At 40.6% G+C, this 16651-nt stretch overlaps 1 protein-coding gene across 1 annotated transcript in view; it reads left to right on the top strand.

Annotated features, from left to right (window-relative positions):
• The first annotated feature begins 5231 nt into the window (after nucleotides 1-5231).
• ror1 (receptor tyrosine kinase-like orphan receptor 1) overlaps nucleotides 5232-16651 on the top strand; it is a 119222-nt gene continuing 107802 nt past the window's right edge. Inside the window, exon 1 of the mRNA XM_068707631.1 lies at nucleotides 5232-5592. Coding sequence (XP_068563732.1) covers nucleotides 5487-5592 — 106 coding nt within the window. The 5' untranslated portion in view covers nucleotides 5232-5486. The remainder of the gene's footprint in view (nucleotides 5593-16651) is intronic.

The raw sequence follows: 16651 nt of genomic DNA, 5'->3' as shown, positions 1-16651 counted from the left end.
AGGGCAACGCGGTGGACAAAGACATCATTCTTAAAGTAGAGTCAAAGAAGGACTCAGGAAAAGGCTGTGGCTCTGCTTCATGTGGTTCTTTCTGTGAGTCTTTTCCTTTGCTTATGCACAATTCTCTGATAACAGTATTATATATAGGAAAAGTGAACCTTCTGACTAAATTAAGTATGCCTCTTCCAAACTCAATCGCTGGAGAACTTAAATGGCCATCATTTATACCAAATGCAATTAATCCCTAGAAGATTCAGAGGTCTCTCCCATTTTCTTACAAAAACATGATTTCTCCCACCAAAACAGTGTCTCAACTTCTCTAAAGTGACAACATCAGATATCAGAGATTTCCACAATTGAACAGAAGGAAATTAATCTACTTTGTCATTATAGCCCTTAAGGCCAACAAAGAAATTTAACTGTTTCTTTTTTGAAAAAATCTGGTATACTTCCTAGTATATAGTGTTGCCATGACTTGAAATTTGGTACTGCACCCTCTACTGATAAATCTGTGTTATCCATCAATATTGCAGCCTAAGGACATTTAATAGATGGGTTTCCTTAAAAGAAATTCTTAAATTAAAGCTAGTTTTTCACAGAGGCCCTTCAAGCAGAGCCCACGCAGAGCCCACCTCATCATGTCAATATTCTGCTTTAGTAGTGCATATTACCAAACAAATGGGAAACTGGGAATCAATGAAACAGCTTCCCTACGCTTTTCCCAGTTGGTAAACCAACCAACCTCAATCTGAGATCCATAGCTAGGATTCAACAAAAAACCCTGAGCATTTACCTTAATTTGTCCCAATGTTGTCATCTGAGCAATTCGCCTTATGTTTTCCTTATCAATCATTGATAATTAATCAACAGTAGAAGTATTTAGCTAGTAAGTTAATGTTACATTAACCAGCCCAACACTCAAAAACACATTCCTGGATGTACCGGTGGCTAAGGTAACGTTAGCTAAATACGACAACTTTAGGTTTACCGGAAGGCATTTTTCTACTCATTATCATGCAAGTACATCGACTTCATTAAATATGCTGAACTGCTTCTTTTAGAGAGAATAACATAGAAAAATCGTTTTAAAAACTACACTAATAAACACCAAGGGGTCATTTGAATAGTCCCAGTTAAAAGTCTATGTATGAATTGCTAAAGCAGAATGAGTCTGTACTCTAGGATATAGTACATGCCTGCACATAAGTTAATCATGTCCACCTTGAAACAAATGCACATTACTGCTTTTTTGTGTTTTCCTTCCAAAATGTTCCCTCCTACTGTGCATGTCACACAACAATTTAAATTTTTAATTACTAAACCAGCCACTCAATCTAAATCACTTATATGGTCCATTCTCCTGTGTGTTTGATGGAGAGACCATTTGGATGTAGGAATTGAGATGAGAAAGAAAAACTGAATATTGAAGCTTTGTATTGTACAGAAATACTCAACATGCTATAGGCTTATCTATAGCTGTTTACGGTGCAATGTGTTTTTGTCCTCTTTTAACCTGATTTAATGTTAAGTTTACATCAACAAGCTGTTCTTTTATCACCCTATTTACATATTCCATATGTGCTGCACCCCCCCCCCCCCCTGCATTTGTTGTATATTAGCACTGGGTGCAGTATGCTCAAAAAGACAGATTAACAGTACAACAGGCATTTGTAAGGTATGCCTGTAAATATGCAATATGTAGCACAGACTTCCATTTTGACGGAGATGGTGGATGGACAGGCGGAAGCAAAAGATGCAGTTAGGCCAATATTGTCTGTGAGCCATTTAATGATGTCTTAACTGGGACGGAAAATGTCTTGAGTTATCCGCTGATTGAAGAATGCAAAATGCTAGCACATTTTCAGACGATGGCAAGGAAAGTCAGATTGAAACCCAAATTATTAAAGTCATCTGAGGATGTGAAGGAAAAGAGACAGAGAGAAAGTTTTGGAGAAACATAAAAAAAATAATACTGAGTAAATGTGGCAGAAAGGCCATCATCACCCTCATCCTTTCATTCTTTTTTATTGACTCAGACATTTTTGCCAACTTTGAAACAAAGGGCCTCCCTGTCCATGTGCTCTTGCCGCTGGAGAAAGCCTCAGGGATCTGCTCTTCAAAGAGACCTTCAGAACCCTAATCCACTCCACCATGAAAGTTAGATGACTTTCACCATGCATGGTTGCAATTTTAATAATCATATCCTACTTTAGGCAAAACGAAGTCGATAGACATCAAGGAGGAAAAATAGGCCAACGTCAGAAATAATCTTGCTACTTGATCGGCCCAGTGGTGAGGTCTTCCCCCTTCAAAACCCCTTCCACTTCTCTGACGGTCTTTATTACAAAGTAAACCACCAAACACAGCTTAGGTTAAATTCATTTGGCTGCTTAAACAGGAAATGTAAAAGGGTGCCTTAGTAAAAAACACAGCTGACATGTGATGTGTACATCACATCACACGTTTCTGCAAACTGCGCTGCAATCAGTCATACCCAAGTTCATATGGTTTGACAGTTATTTATAGTTACTTTGTTTGAATTTGCTCTCCGCGTGGTATCACTGGAGCACAAAAGCTCTTTGTTGTGTTGATTGAAATGTTATGTGAAATCATACACATCTGCACATGCAATTTCACACACATTTGGTGCGACTGGTCCAAAAGAAGCTTAGATACCCTGACAAAAAGCACTCAAACTACTTAAAGTCCTTGGAGTTGCCGACTGCAGTTTTAAGACATTAGAGCTAAGAGTGCACATATTTCAATGGTACATTTCACTCACAATTCAATTAAATCAAGAAGAAATTTATTCTTTAAAATTCCACTTTTTTTTTTTATTTCACTTTTTTCAACTTTCGGCATGAAGGAATTGTTATGTCCAACCCATTTAAGTAAGACTGAAACCTCAATCATCATTAGCAAATGAACTGCAGTCTCGATTTACATGGTGAATTGCTTTAAATGACCGCAGTCCTGGTTTTGATCAGACCTTTGGTAGCTATCAAACTGCTGCTTTGCATCCCTCAACTCTCATAATCACCATTTTCTTAATTTCCTCAACCACTCAAGTAACAGTGGGCCAGCGACACTGCAAAGATGTGTTAACGTACAGTTTAGAGTAAAACAGAAATTCTTGAACCGACACAGAAGCCTGCTGACAGTTTTTTAACAGGAAGTTTAAGGTTTTAATCCCCCTTCCCAACACACTAGGACACACCCTTATCCTAACTAATGGTTTGCAGGAACCTTGTTCAGTGTTATCTCTAAGCCCCGGTTAGCAGCATCTCTCCAGGGATGACTGAGTATGCAGGGAGAGGAGGGGAAGGAAGGTTTTGATTAGGACTCCTTAGTAGCAGGCATGGACCATGTCCTGGACCCCTGGACCTGACAAGGAGCAGGGATAACAGAGGTGAAGCCCTGACGCCCGTGAGCAGCCCGCTACACCCGCCCTCAGATCAATCAATTGAAAATAATACAGTCTAAAGCATTTTTCAGTTCTGCTATCCCTGCTCTCTGTAACAGTTAAATCAAAACATACTTCAGAGAGGATGATATTTCCCTCTAATGAGCAGGGGTAGGCCACTATATGGGAGAACCGGAGATGCTAAATTGCAACCATTCTTTTCCTGCCCCGGTATTAGTCTGTCAAAGTGCTCCGTGTGTGGACACACATGCAGAGACAAAGTATGTGTCAAAATCCAGAAGTGAGTGGAGTAAAATGAAACAAGGTGTGGAGTTATAGAGGAGAAGGTGAGGTGGGTTAATAATACTGTAAGGCTCTGGAATTAATAATTGTATAAAGGTGTGTGTGTGTGTGTGTGTGTGTGTGTGTGTGTGTGTGTAGTGTAGTGTGTAGTGTGTGTGCAGACGGTATTGTTCACGACAAAGAAACCTTATTCTTCTTTCTTTACATTCCCTCTTTCTTTTCCTTCATTCATCTGTCTCTGTCTTTGTACATGTGATGCATGGATAGAAATCAAATATAGTTCACTGAGTTAAACATTTGGATATGGTTTTAATATGGTGGGTAGTTTGTCTAGTTATTATAAAATAAAGTTGGTCTACTTGCTGAAGTCACCTCCTGTGATCATTTGATCAGGTCCAAATGGATAATTTTCAGATAATCTAGCTATCAATTCTGCTCCATTAACAGTTGTTTATTAATTCACATAACTTTGTTGTGTGTTTGAGTCAAATGAGAGTAATGACATGATTACAATTATTGCAGAAGCTAAGCCTGTGTTGGAATTTTCTTGGGAATATCATGACCATAACAAAGTGAATGCATAAGGCCATGCTGAATTCACTATTCATGTTCCCTGATTTTTTCATTGGAGAATATTTTGGTCCTTGTAAATACTGGATCTCATAAATCATGTGAACCAGAGACGGCCCAAACAAAGTGGCTGCTTAGTGCCACTCAGCCTGCAGCGGACTGAGAAGCTTTCTTTGGGTTACTTAATTCATTTTAGGTGTTTCAAGATACACTCTCTGATTTTGTTAAAGTGTCAAGAGCATATCCTCAAATCCCATCCTCGCTGCACATCTTATATTAAAGTTTAAAAATAAAAGTAATTTTTTCATACTTTTTTGTACATATCATGTCATTCTCCTAAATGTGCATGTCACTTTATCAGGTTGTATTACTTTTTGAATTTGAGTCACTTAATTACCTTAATTTGCAATTAATAATTGATTAAATAGTTGCAACTGCTAGGTTGACTTTTACATTTAACAAGAAAGAAAGAGATTGAAATTCATTCTTGACCTTAGACACTGTAGTTGACGAAACAATCAACATAACGTTCATTTAGTAGAGCTTTCAACGGTATGACACAACATTCTTCTGCAAATGGAGTTTTCCCAGTTGGAATTGTAGATTTCTATATTTCCATTTTCCCAAGATTGAAAGTTCATTCTTGACTTTGCAAACAGTACAGCAGTTGACAAATCCCTCCATTTAGTAGCTGTTCTGTAGCATTGGAAAACATTTTTTTTCTTGTGGCCCCAAAAAAGGCTCTTGAGGTGTGGGTCCTGAACACTTTCATGTCAGCTAAACGCATTTCTCCAATTGAAACGTCTCTGCCTGCCCTGTGACAGTTCCTGTAGCGAACGCAGGGTGGCGACACGTGGCTAATCAGAGCCATGTGGCTCCTGTGGGCACAAGTCACTCCGGTGAAGTTTGCAGGAAGGATTGCGCTCAGTTGAAGAGAGAGACAGAGAAGGCGAAAGTGTGCTGGGCTCCAGCGAGGAGGACAGAAACAGAAACCAGGGGAGACGGAGACAACTTTCATCCAGACACATTTTTTCTAGGGTTTTGGTGCGCTTTGAAAGAGCAGCTGAAAACAGAGCACAACTTCTTAAGACACTTTGACTCGTGCATTTTGTATTGTTTTTTTTTGGAAGGGGCTCGAAATTAAGTCTTGAGTGTAGTGGATGTGAAAAGCGGACGAAGCTTTTTTTTTTTTAAACACAGAGCCGGAGGAATGTATCCAACTCGGGCAGCGTCGAGCCAGCGCCTCTGGAGATGTCCAGCCTGCGCTCTGTGGATCGCCCTGCTCCTCCAAAGCGTCCTGGACCTGAGCGCGTCTGGTGAGTCTCAAGACACTTTCTCCCCCCCCTTCACCCCTTCGCTCGATAATCATTCCCGTCTTTCCTCTGCTTCCCTGCTGGCCTCACTTAATCTGCGGTGCATCCCAACACGCGTGAATTAAACGATGTAATATATCAACCGTGGAAAACTTTTCTGGGGACTGTTTACATGTGCCCGTTTTGGGCATTACGCTGACTTTATTGCACTTTAAATGCAGTTTAACTCATCCGTCATTGTGTTCACATGGGCTCGTATATTTTAAGGGCACCCCTATTTGTCTTTCGCTGCTAAAGTAATCTCATAAATGTCCTCAAACTGTTTTATAAAGCAGAGCTGTTTGCCTTCATTCAGTCTCCCCTCTCATGTAAATGCTCGTTGGTTTTTAGATTATCGTCCTATTGTCACTGTGAGGGCTCTGCACGGGGAAAGACTTGACTCTGTTGGCAGACAATAGGAGGTCTTAACTAGTCAGCTGGATAGCTATTGTGCCCCAATCCACCCCGTCAATGGTGTAGGTCGATTTAAGGGTAAGAGATGCAGATTTAGGTTTAATTGAGGATACATGGGCAATTTTTTTCTGGCCTGAGCAAACAATACATAAATGTTTCTTGCCTCTTACGAAACACTAAAATACATCATTGTATGTGTCTGTCCACTGTGATTGAAAGTCAAGAGTTTTTTTTTGCCCATTCAATAATCTAAAGAATAATGTTTCCACTGCCTTTTACTGTACAGAGTGTGTGGTATTAAGATCTCGGAGAAAGGATGGCCTGATGGTATATGTAACTGGCTTTTGGTTGATTAATAGAAGCATGATTGAATTCTGTTTGACTTGTTTATAAAGCCGATCGTGGAAAACGTTTTAATATTTTCTGTTCTCTGGCATTTGAGTGTATTGCGAGTATAAAACAATCCTCCCCTCCCTGATGGGTAGTGATGAATTATCTCCGGATGGTTTTTTGGGGGTTTGTTTGGATTATCTCTGTCCTCCTTAAATGTCTTTGGCTTTTATTTACAATGGAGGTGTATGCAATATGCTGCATTGGGACTAAAGCTTTCTGCTATAGCGCTTCTCTTGCCACCCCTTCCTCTCTATATCTTTCTTCCTCACTTTCTTGCTCTGAGGCAGGGAGGAATGTTAATCCACATTACTTAACTGGATGAGTTAACTATAACCTCTTCAAATGGAGTTTCATGATCGAATATGGAGTGGAGGAGAGCCAAGCCCTTACTTTATATGTGGAAATAGACAAGTGGAAATGACTCCCACATTTTTGACGGCAAAAATCTACCCTGAAAATTACATTTTATTTGCTAATACTGTTGGTCATGAAGCAAAACTGATTCACTTTTGCTCCCCCTCCCACTGCTTGAAACGTGAAAAGCTGTTTCTCTTTTTCTGTTTACATCCGAATAATCGTAGCTCCACAAATGGTGTAGCCTTAATGGGTGTGGACAATAAAACAATGCCTGTTAACTGCTTTGTTCTACCCTTGCATCCACAAACGTGAATTGCTATTTACCACCAATGAACAATGAAAAGGCTCCAGGATATGTTAGTAAATGACTGGGAGACTTGTCTCTCCTCTGGCTTGCTGCAGTGGGAATGGGCAGAGAGGAACAAAACAACAGTGTGGTTCAACTGTACTCCATGTGAAGAGAAGAGTGCAGTGCCATGTGATCAATGCATATATAATTGGCTGTATTGTAGAAGCAACTTAGAAAACGCTACAAGGATGAAACTGAAGGGCCCGGCTGTCCGTCTTTATTTGCTGCTGTGTGGTGTACTGGTCAGTCTACCAGCTTCCAGTCAGAGGTCAGAGGTCACTGGTCTGTCTCTGTGGTTCAAATGTCAGCATTTCCAGGAACAATCGGGACTTCCCCTGGCCACAGCAAGGGAATTTGTGTACATGGCATATGTGACAACGGATGTATAAACCAACAATATATATATATGCATGCATGTTATGTTTTTTGAGAAACCGTATGTATTCTCAGCTGCTTAGAATATCTGAAACTGAGATCCATTGGCTCACAAAATGCAATCCAAATCACACACATGCACGCCCCTTAATTAAAAAAAAGAAAAGTGCAACACTCTTTCTTAATTTACATGTTCACAAAATTCTGATTAATGTCAGTGATCAGGTCAAGGCAGGACATTGGATAATGGGTTTGTACGAAAACCTGAGTTTATGTGAACTTTAATTGGCCCTAAGATTCTTCCCAGTCCTTACCAAAAACAGCTTAAGCATCACTATCAACCCTCAAGGTGCTTTTCTAAACAAGGCAGAATGTAGAACAGATCACGAGATTTCATTCTTGTCGGCACTTCTTCACTTGTAAGTCACACCCGTCCTCCTCTGAAAGTCTTTTCCATGCATTTGCTCACAATAAATAAAACTTCAAAAACCCACATGAATGTTGACATGGCCTGTTTTTGTTTTTTTTATTTCCAGCAAGAATCTGTTTGTGCCAACTGGATTCATTCTTAATCACGTAACCTGAATTTGAACCAAGGTTTTTGCAGCATGGAAATCAGGTTTCTTCTGAAAGCCGGGAACAATCAGATTACCACAGTATAAGTAAAAGCACCTTTTGTTTAAACATCAATCTTTTGAAAATAGTCACTGTCATTACATCTTTCTGCCCCTGCCCTTTAGCTCCAAAGTAATAATCTGTGCCATGTTCATAAAAATAAATTGACGGCAATGTTTTCCAGCTATATAAACTGTGTAAATGTTTCTGAACATGGGACATTCACCTCTAAACATAAAAGGTCCTGTGCAGGGCAGCGACTATGTGAAATCTGTTTAGAGTTGCATTTAGCCTTTTAATAACACTCAGGGAGGCTATAAATCATGTTGGCTGGAACTGCCTCAGCGCCGTTTTCAACAGGACACACTGTTGACACTAAAGGCACTTCACCTCTGGAAAAAGTCCTTGGTTCTGCAGACTGAGTGTGTAGGAGCCTGTCCTACTCTCCCTGCTACTGGGGTGTCTATCTGTACTGCCATATTTCTTCTGGTATTTTCTTAGACTCATATTAATGGTTTACAAACATCCTTGAAAAAATAATGCAAATCAGCCACTCCCTGTCGTGATTTAGAGTTTGCTCAGTGCTTTTCATCATTGCAATATTGCTGTAATTTCTCCTTTTATGTGTGACCATATTGAGTTTATAAGTACTTTATCCAGATGCTCTGGGAAATGTTGGGCTCCATCGTGGTCTGAGTGGTACATCTCTTTCAGATAGATGATTCGTCTGTGTCTAAAACTCAACTCCCACTCTGCACAGTGCACACTGCATTAACTCAGGCATCAAGTGGTGTGCATCCCTAAAAGCTTTTGGCAGACACAGAAGAATGTGGCAGGAACTGTATGTGTGAAACAGATGTATGGTCTTTTTCTGGGAAGAGGGGGTTGATTTTTTTTTTTTTTGGACAGTTCAACTCCATTTTGAGCGTGTGAAATGGGCAGAAAGTCGTGGACATTAGCTCAATCAGGACACAGCCATAAATCATACGCTCAGACTCTGCTTTATGTCACTGATTTAAAACATTGGTGTGTACACTGCGTCGTGCACTGGCAATTACCTACTTCCCACTCGTTATTAAGCACATGTGTTTGCCAAGGCTCCGTGTGCCTCAGTGTTGCCATAGTGCAAACTGTGTGGAGAATATTGTGTGCTAATTGTTTAACTGATGTACAGCCAGCGGGCAATTTGCTTTAAGTGATATAAAAAGCATCAGGATATCAAATAACTTGTTCAGTGCTTTTATTGTGACTAGATTCTTTCATCACTTTCCTATTGTGGTTGTTGTTTCCCAAGCAGGACTACCTCATTGATTAGTACAGAGTTCACAAGATATGAAGTTTCCATATGATGTGCGATGCCAGTGAATGGCACAGTTTTTCTCCATAGAGTTGCTGGTTGGAATGTCCTGATGATAATATGACGTCAATGCTTGGTTGACAGAGGAATTTTGGAAGGAGAGCCTGAGTTAGGTTTTCCTTTTTCTTTTTTTTGTCTATCTGATCTCTGCAAAGTCAGGCAAAGGCCTTTCTGTGAATGGTAAGAAGAGTCAATTCCTTGCATTTGCCTAACATTGGCAGAAAAATGCTCTTATTTCCACAAATCCGACTCAGTGGAGCATGCTTGTTTTTTAGCGGTCAGAGTCCCTCTGAGAGGCAGCGTTTAATCAAAGGCGAAACACAGTTCACTTAGATCTTCTTTGGAGGCGTTTGATAAAGTTCCTGCCACTACAAACTGTAGCCAAGCGTGAAAACCTTGTTCCTGCAATTTACTGTCTGCACAGGAGGTCGGTGTGTTGGGGAGAGAAAAAACAAAACTCTGCAGGGTTCAAGGAAATGCAGCGCTGGATTAACAGAAGGAACAGAAAACATTGGTTCAGGTTTTAGTGTTGCAGTTGAGAAGCTATAGTGTGTAGAGGACAGTGTGGCACTTCAATGGTTTTAACAGAGGTAGAGTCTGGTAGAGTGGTGGGGAGGGGGGGGATAAGCTGCAGAAAGGTAGCATTAAGGTTTGTCAAAAGTGTATGGAACATTAATTGACTAAAATATATATTTGCCCCTGTTCTGTATGCTAGACTACAAATGATATAGCTTTCTATAGCTTCTATTCAATACTTTCTATGTTGATGTCTTTCGACTGCTGTCTGGAAGACAAATTACACCCGCCACATAAAAAAATGTACTCTGCTGTACTTTACACACGCAATACAATGAGTCCTTTACTGCACTTGTAAGGCAAGCTGTAAGTGCGAGAGTGTGCTGATGACAAAGTGACACTTTAATGAGTCTAATGGAATAAGCCACACATACTGCATATCAATTTCCCTTGGCAAGGTTTAATGCTGAGGTCTGTGGGGAATAGAACTGGCTTAAAGAGCTCTAAATTTCATTCAGACCACTCTTCATTGCAGTTTTATCAAATTACTACTTTGCTTGTGTCCTCCTAGCAAGCTTAGCCTGGGATTAATATGTGGAGATCATGCTGCATTTAATTTAATTGGGGGTAGGATGAAACATGGCTTTTTAAATTCCCCTATATGTGTCAGAGTAAATCTTTTTAAACCCTGTTTGCATTGCATTAAGGACTTCAGAAACCCCCAGTGTAAGCAGACGGGCAGATCTCCATCCAGCCACAATTAGGTCTTTGTATAACACCATGCTCCTTCCACTAAATAAAAAAAAAAACTTTCTAGGCCTCTCCGCCAACAATATTAGTACTTATTTCCCCCCAAAAAAGTAGCTTATCATTGTATAATATTTCACTTTATCAGCTTTATCCACAAAATATGTGTTGTTGTCACATTTCTGTGCATAGGAAATCAGCTTTTTGCTGGATGGTTATTTTTTTCAAAACATCCCCAAAGTAGGTACTTGGGCTGAGTAGTCCGGTGAAGTACATTGTCACTCGCACTGAACAAAAAACATTAACTGTTGCCTGCACCTATTCTACTGTATGATCCTTATTATGTTGCCCACACACGTCAATGAAAGATCAGAAACACTTATTAAGTACACGCTGTTTGTGGATTCAAATGATTGTGGTTCTTTAGAAAAGTTGTTAATAAAATCCTTCCGTAAAGTACATTTTCAGTACACACAGACCTACTTTCTCCCTGCAAGAGGATGAGCGAATAGTCAACCCCTCCGTCACCCCACCACCATCAGCATGACTTGAAAACTCCTTGGCACTCCTCTTATCTAACTGGCATGAGACAAATGTTGGCATTCTCTCCTCGCTCGCTCTCTGACTGTTTTGGCTTGGCCTTGGTATTCTGTCTTTCACACACACAGACGCTCACACGCACACACACACACACATTTTGTCCCTTTGCCTCTCTGTCTGTGCAATTCATTTTGGCCGTCGTGTGGCTCCTCCACTTGGCCCTTCTTGCCTGGCTCACTGACATGCTGCTCTTGGCTACACTGTGTGTGTTTACTCAACAATAACTGAGAGCGGGGTGGCTCCACACCAGCCCCTGCTCTCTTTACAGACGATCACAACCACTCATACAGACCTTTATAATGATTTGTCAGTATTTTGCAACTTTGATTTGAGCAGAAGACGTCTTTTGTGATGTCAGCTGGTGCAAAAACACTCAGTTCACTCAGTTATGTGCTGATTATGAGACGGATGTTTAGTCATAACTTGGCTTTCTCAATATCAGTCCTGATGTGTCTTTATGGCTCCACGTCTACTCTTTCACCCACGTGGTACTGTGGCTATGCTGCGAAACCATTGGACCATCAGCTCCACTGAGACATTTGTATAAACTTATCACTCTGCAGTTATTAATACAACATCATCACATGTATTTTATTCACAGTTATGTGCTTCTAAAATGATTCTTGGCAGCTGCACCATCCAAATCCTTCTTTTTCTTTGTTTCTGCATTTGTTTATTTTTTCATGCCTCTAACGTACACACAGAAATAATGTAAATAGCACATTTCTCCCATAGTGCTGTGTAACGTGGAAAATGCTTAGAATACAAACCAGTCTGCTCGTGGAATTGTTAAACCAGAGATGTTTGGACTGCAGGAAATTGAATTTTACGGGGCATCTCATGATTTGTGTTCAGTTTGAATTAACTGAATCCCTTATAGTATGTAGTGTTGGATTTGCTTTTCAGGGCTCAGGACGGATTTGTGGTTCGCCCTCTTATTTAGTCATTCGGAAGTTTTTATGTTTGTGGAACATACAGAGAGAAGTGTGTTTGGCCGTTTTTGGTCTTTCATTGCTTTGTAATTACAATTGGTAGCAATAGAAACTATAATCCTGTTTAGCCTGACATCGAGGAATTCTGTCTTTTGAAGATTAATTCATGTAAATGGCTTTTAGTTCAAAGCTGTCGGTTTCACAAGTCTACTTTGGCCATCAAATAGATTTGGGGATCTACTGAAGTAACAACAAGATTTTGAAAGTATAAGCCTTTTTTTCCCTTTCAGACGAGATGCTTCATGAGCACTTTTTGAACCTACACACTGACCTATCGTTTGATCTGATCTTATCTGATAAGATTATCACCACATCAAAATATCTTTTCTAAGGTATGTAGATGACGTCTTATCAAAAGGGCTGTTTGATACTTCAGTGATCCAGCTGGTGAATGTCTGTCTTCAGCACTCAAGCCGTCCATCTGTGCAGGTTTACAGTTTACAATAGTTGAGTGTAAGGGGGGAAGAGTTGCAACAGACATTGAGTTCATTGTCGCCTTCGCAGAAAAACGATGAAGCTCTCCAACTTTTCTCTTTGTCTTTTTCCCATCAGAGGAATTTGTTTTGCTGTCGGTACTGACTGTATGTTGTGCAACATGTTTTTTCTGCTTCATTGAAAATGACTGGCAGGCTTGTTTTAGGTGTGTTTCAACTATGAGGTGTTGTTATAATATTATGTGGGATTAATGGTCAGAAACAGCCAACGGTCCTTCTGCAATCGTCTGTCTCCCGTGACGTCACTTTTAAGTTTTTCTTCCCATTTAATTTCTGCATATATTTTCTTTACAATAGCCTCCTAGCAAAAAAACAACCTTTGGTTGTTATACCTGCATTAGGTGGTTTTCGAATAAAAAACAAAGTAACCATTATTTTTTAAAAATCAGGATATGATTTAATTTACAATTTTTTTATTAAATTACTACATTATGCTCACAAAGCCAATGAAGTGGTTACAACATAAACAAAAACAACTAAGTAGTGTACATGTACAGGAATTCTAAGAAAAGAAAAGCAGGAGAAAGTTTGTGCGGACAGAAGTCTGAAAATGGAAGAAGAATAATGCATTTTTGGATTTAGTTGGCTTGGTGTTGACATGGTCTTAAACAATACCTTGAAATGTATCTGCATTAGTGTGGACATTGCCTTAGCGTGTTTGTTTAACCAAAGGCTTTGTCACATTGTTCTCTAAGCAAGCTCCCCATTAACTAGCAGCTAGTCTTTACCTCGCCACCTCATTCACACTCAAAAGACTTACGAGGGTCTGCCTCAGTCCTGTTGTCCAGGGGCTCTCAAACTTTCACATAAGGCAGATAAGTACTGCCTTTAATCCTTCTGACAGAACTCGTCAGCGTTGAAGCAACTCTGCTATAATTCGCCAGCCTGACTGCTGAAAACAATGTCTGTTTGAATGTCCAGCATGGCTGTAAATCGTGACTATAATGTTCAGGGACAAAAACGTCAAGAGGAACCAGAAACCATAAATAAACAACAGTGACTTAGCACAAATAGAAAAAGCACAGAAGACCATATGAAATTTGACTTTAATGGAAATTCCCTTTCTATCCATTCTAATCCTGTGTTGACCACACTAACCGAGGAATCTGGAGTTAAAGGTCTCACTGGCTGTAATTCTGAAGTACCGTGAGTTAAATGCCCATCTAGCAAACCACTGCTGGCTAAAGATCTGCCTAATTCAGCACCAACCGGGAAATCAATGTTCCTGAGTCGCATTAGACGTGGTCACAGATTGTGTCTTTAATCAGCCTTTGTGATGGGCCACAGAGAAAAAGCTTCAATGATGAGGTCAGTCTCTTGGTGAAAGTTGGTACTTCCCCCATTTGCATTTCTCAAAAATCTAATTTAAGATAAATTTAAAAAAAATCATTTTGTTTTTTGTTTCATAAGCTAACACTGTGTGCTGAGTCTTGCCACCCAACTTTTTGACAAACTCCCAAAGCTTTCTTCACAGTCTTGGGGAAAATCTGTTACTACACCCATACAGTCACGGGTAGCCTCTTAAATCCATTTTGGCTTGATGGCCTCACCATACGGCAGCTTCTTTCAGAGGCAAAGTTATTGACTTCTGTGCAGTTTAACTCTCCAGATTGTGGGTCTGTTTTAAACGGAAACAAGTGAGTGAAAAGAATGGCAGGGCGGAAGAACACAGTCCGACGTTGAGCCCTACTGACGGTCAAATGCGTTAACCAGAAGGTCGTAGAATCACTAAGGGAGTCCTGTGTTTGATGTCGGAGCAACTGTTGGTTTTTGTGGTGAAATGTGCAGGAATGGTAATAAAAAGGTATGGAATAGTCACAGGCCCGGAATCTGTCTTTGTGTGACTGTATCAAAGTTTGTGCTCTCTTCTTCGTCACCATCTCCCTCTCATTCACTCAGAGACTTTAGCTCAGGCAGAAAGGAATCTTGTCAAGTGGGATGCTCCCGCCCAGGAATTCATACATTTATCCTGTGGGATGCAAAATGCCGCTCCTGCCCTCTCTCCCTCTCTGAGGCGATTTTTTTTTTTTTTTTTTAAATGATGGGGAGTGTTGAGGGGAAAATTGAGTTTCCCCGTTAAAGCAGCTCCCCTGTTTTTCATATTTCCACTTTGAATGGTTACTTAATTTCCCGATGGATGTTTATCAAAGCTGACACAGACTTGGAAGCAAGTCAAGTTTAAGTTTACTTACTAGTGTGGTGGTGTCCTGTATGCCAACAGTCCTCTCACACTTCACTCTTGTTTTCTTGTCTCTCACTACATATCTGTCTCTGTCCCTCCCCGCTCCCCTCCTTCTCCCAGAGAGCGTTGATTTCAGCAGGGCAGGAAATGAAACTGCATTGCCCTGCGACTCCCAGCAGGAGAGGGGGGACCATGGGGAGGGAAAGAGGAAGAGGTTCATCGAGTGAAAGAAGTCCAATACTCTTTTTTTTTTTTTTTTTTTTTTTTTTTTTTTTAAAGGGACAAAAAGATTGATAGTGCGAGGATGTGAGTGAGGACTGGGATGGGTCCGGCTCAGCTAAGAGAAAGCTGAGAGCGCTAAGAGCGATATTGAGATGAGAAAATATTTTCATAGAGGCTTAAATTAACTCTCAGCAACTCTTATCAATCAAAAAGCTGAAACATTTGGCTCAATTTTAAAAAACAACAACCCCAAAACACATGACAGAAAACTGGACAGAAACAAACAGCCACCGAGAGACGAGACCGGCGACCCCTCTGTCTCTGACAACTCCTGACCTTCATCCCCCTATCAGAAGTCAATGATCTTCTCCTCAGAGGGGCCTGTATAAGAGGCTTAGGCCCGCGTGATCCCACTGCCTGTTTGCTTAACCTCTGCGTGGCTGCTTCAGCCATGCTAAGCTTTGCCCACAAGAGCTCATTACATCGCAGTCTCTCTCACCATTTCCTCCAGCCGCTGTAACAACTGGAACATGAGTTTAAGGGTCTCTGATTATGTACACAGTTAAACCCTTCATACTAAAATATCCGTACTTTACAATATAAGTTAAACTCATGTCATGTCAGCACATAATGGCAACATTTTTCTAATTATATTTGGAAATGTTGAGTGATGCTCGTAGGGCATATTATTTTGTAACATCAGCATTTTGCTGTCCCACAGTAATCTTTAGTGGAACATAAAACCTGTCATGTCATTACGGCCATGATTTGAGTAAAGGGGAGATGGCACAGCCTCAGCATCTTTCCACATATAGCCACAGTTTCACTGCACTTAAATAGAATATTTATTGAGCTTTTCATCGAGACGAACAACTGTTTATACTGTTGCATGCATTGTGTAATGATGTTTTACAACAAGGCTGGGGCCTGTCCCTGTAGATGTATGCAGCCTGAAAAGGCCCTGCTGCAGTGAAATTGAAAGAAGAAGGGGAAAAAAACTCCCCGCTATGGGCATTGTGGCTTATTATTCTTGACATGCTCTGTTGAAGCGCTGATTTGAAGTGGGCCGGTGCTGATAATTCGGAGCGAGACAGATCGCTGTGATTCATGACCGTTTGAGTGGGAGTTCAAACAATGGTGGAGTCGGTCCGAAGTTTCCCCTGCTGGGACTGTTCAACAGTTTGGACTACTGTCAGCTTACGGAAGGGACTTGTGGTAGAGTTTGGCAGTGCGAGAGTTTATATGAGCTTTCCTTGTTTTACGCATACTCGTATTCCAGCCCTCACTGTCTTTATTTACTGGCTCCTCTTTCTTCTCATCCTAGGAAATGTTGTCCTAAGAAGAGGTTTATTTTTTATGAAAAGGCTTTGTATTCCAGTTACTCTAGTTATGTCCTGGAGCATGTTCTGT

The sequence above is a fragment of the Cebidichthys violaceus genome, unplaced genomic scaffold (assembly GCF_023349555.1).
Source record: "Cebidichthys violaceus isolate CVI_PGR_0920_01 unplaced genomic scaffold, fCebVio1.0.p SCAF_13, whole genome shotgun sequence".
Lineage (NCBI taxonomy): Eukaryota > Metazoa > Chordata > Actinopteri > Perciformes > Stichaeidae > Cebidichthys > Cebidichthys violaceus.
Note: the sequence above shows the minus strand (reverse complement) of the source record. Positions and strands in the feature narration are given on the sequence as shown.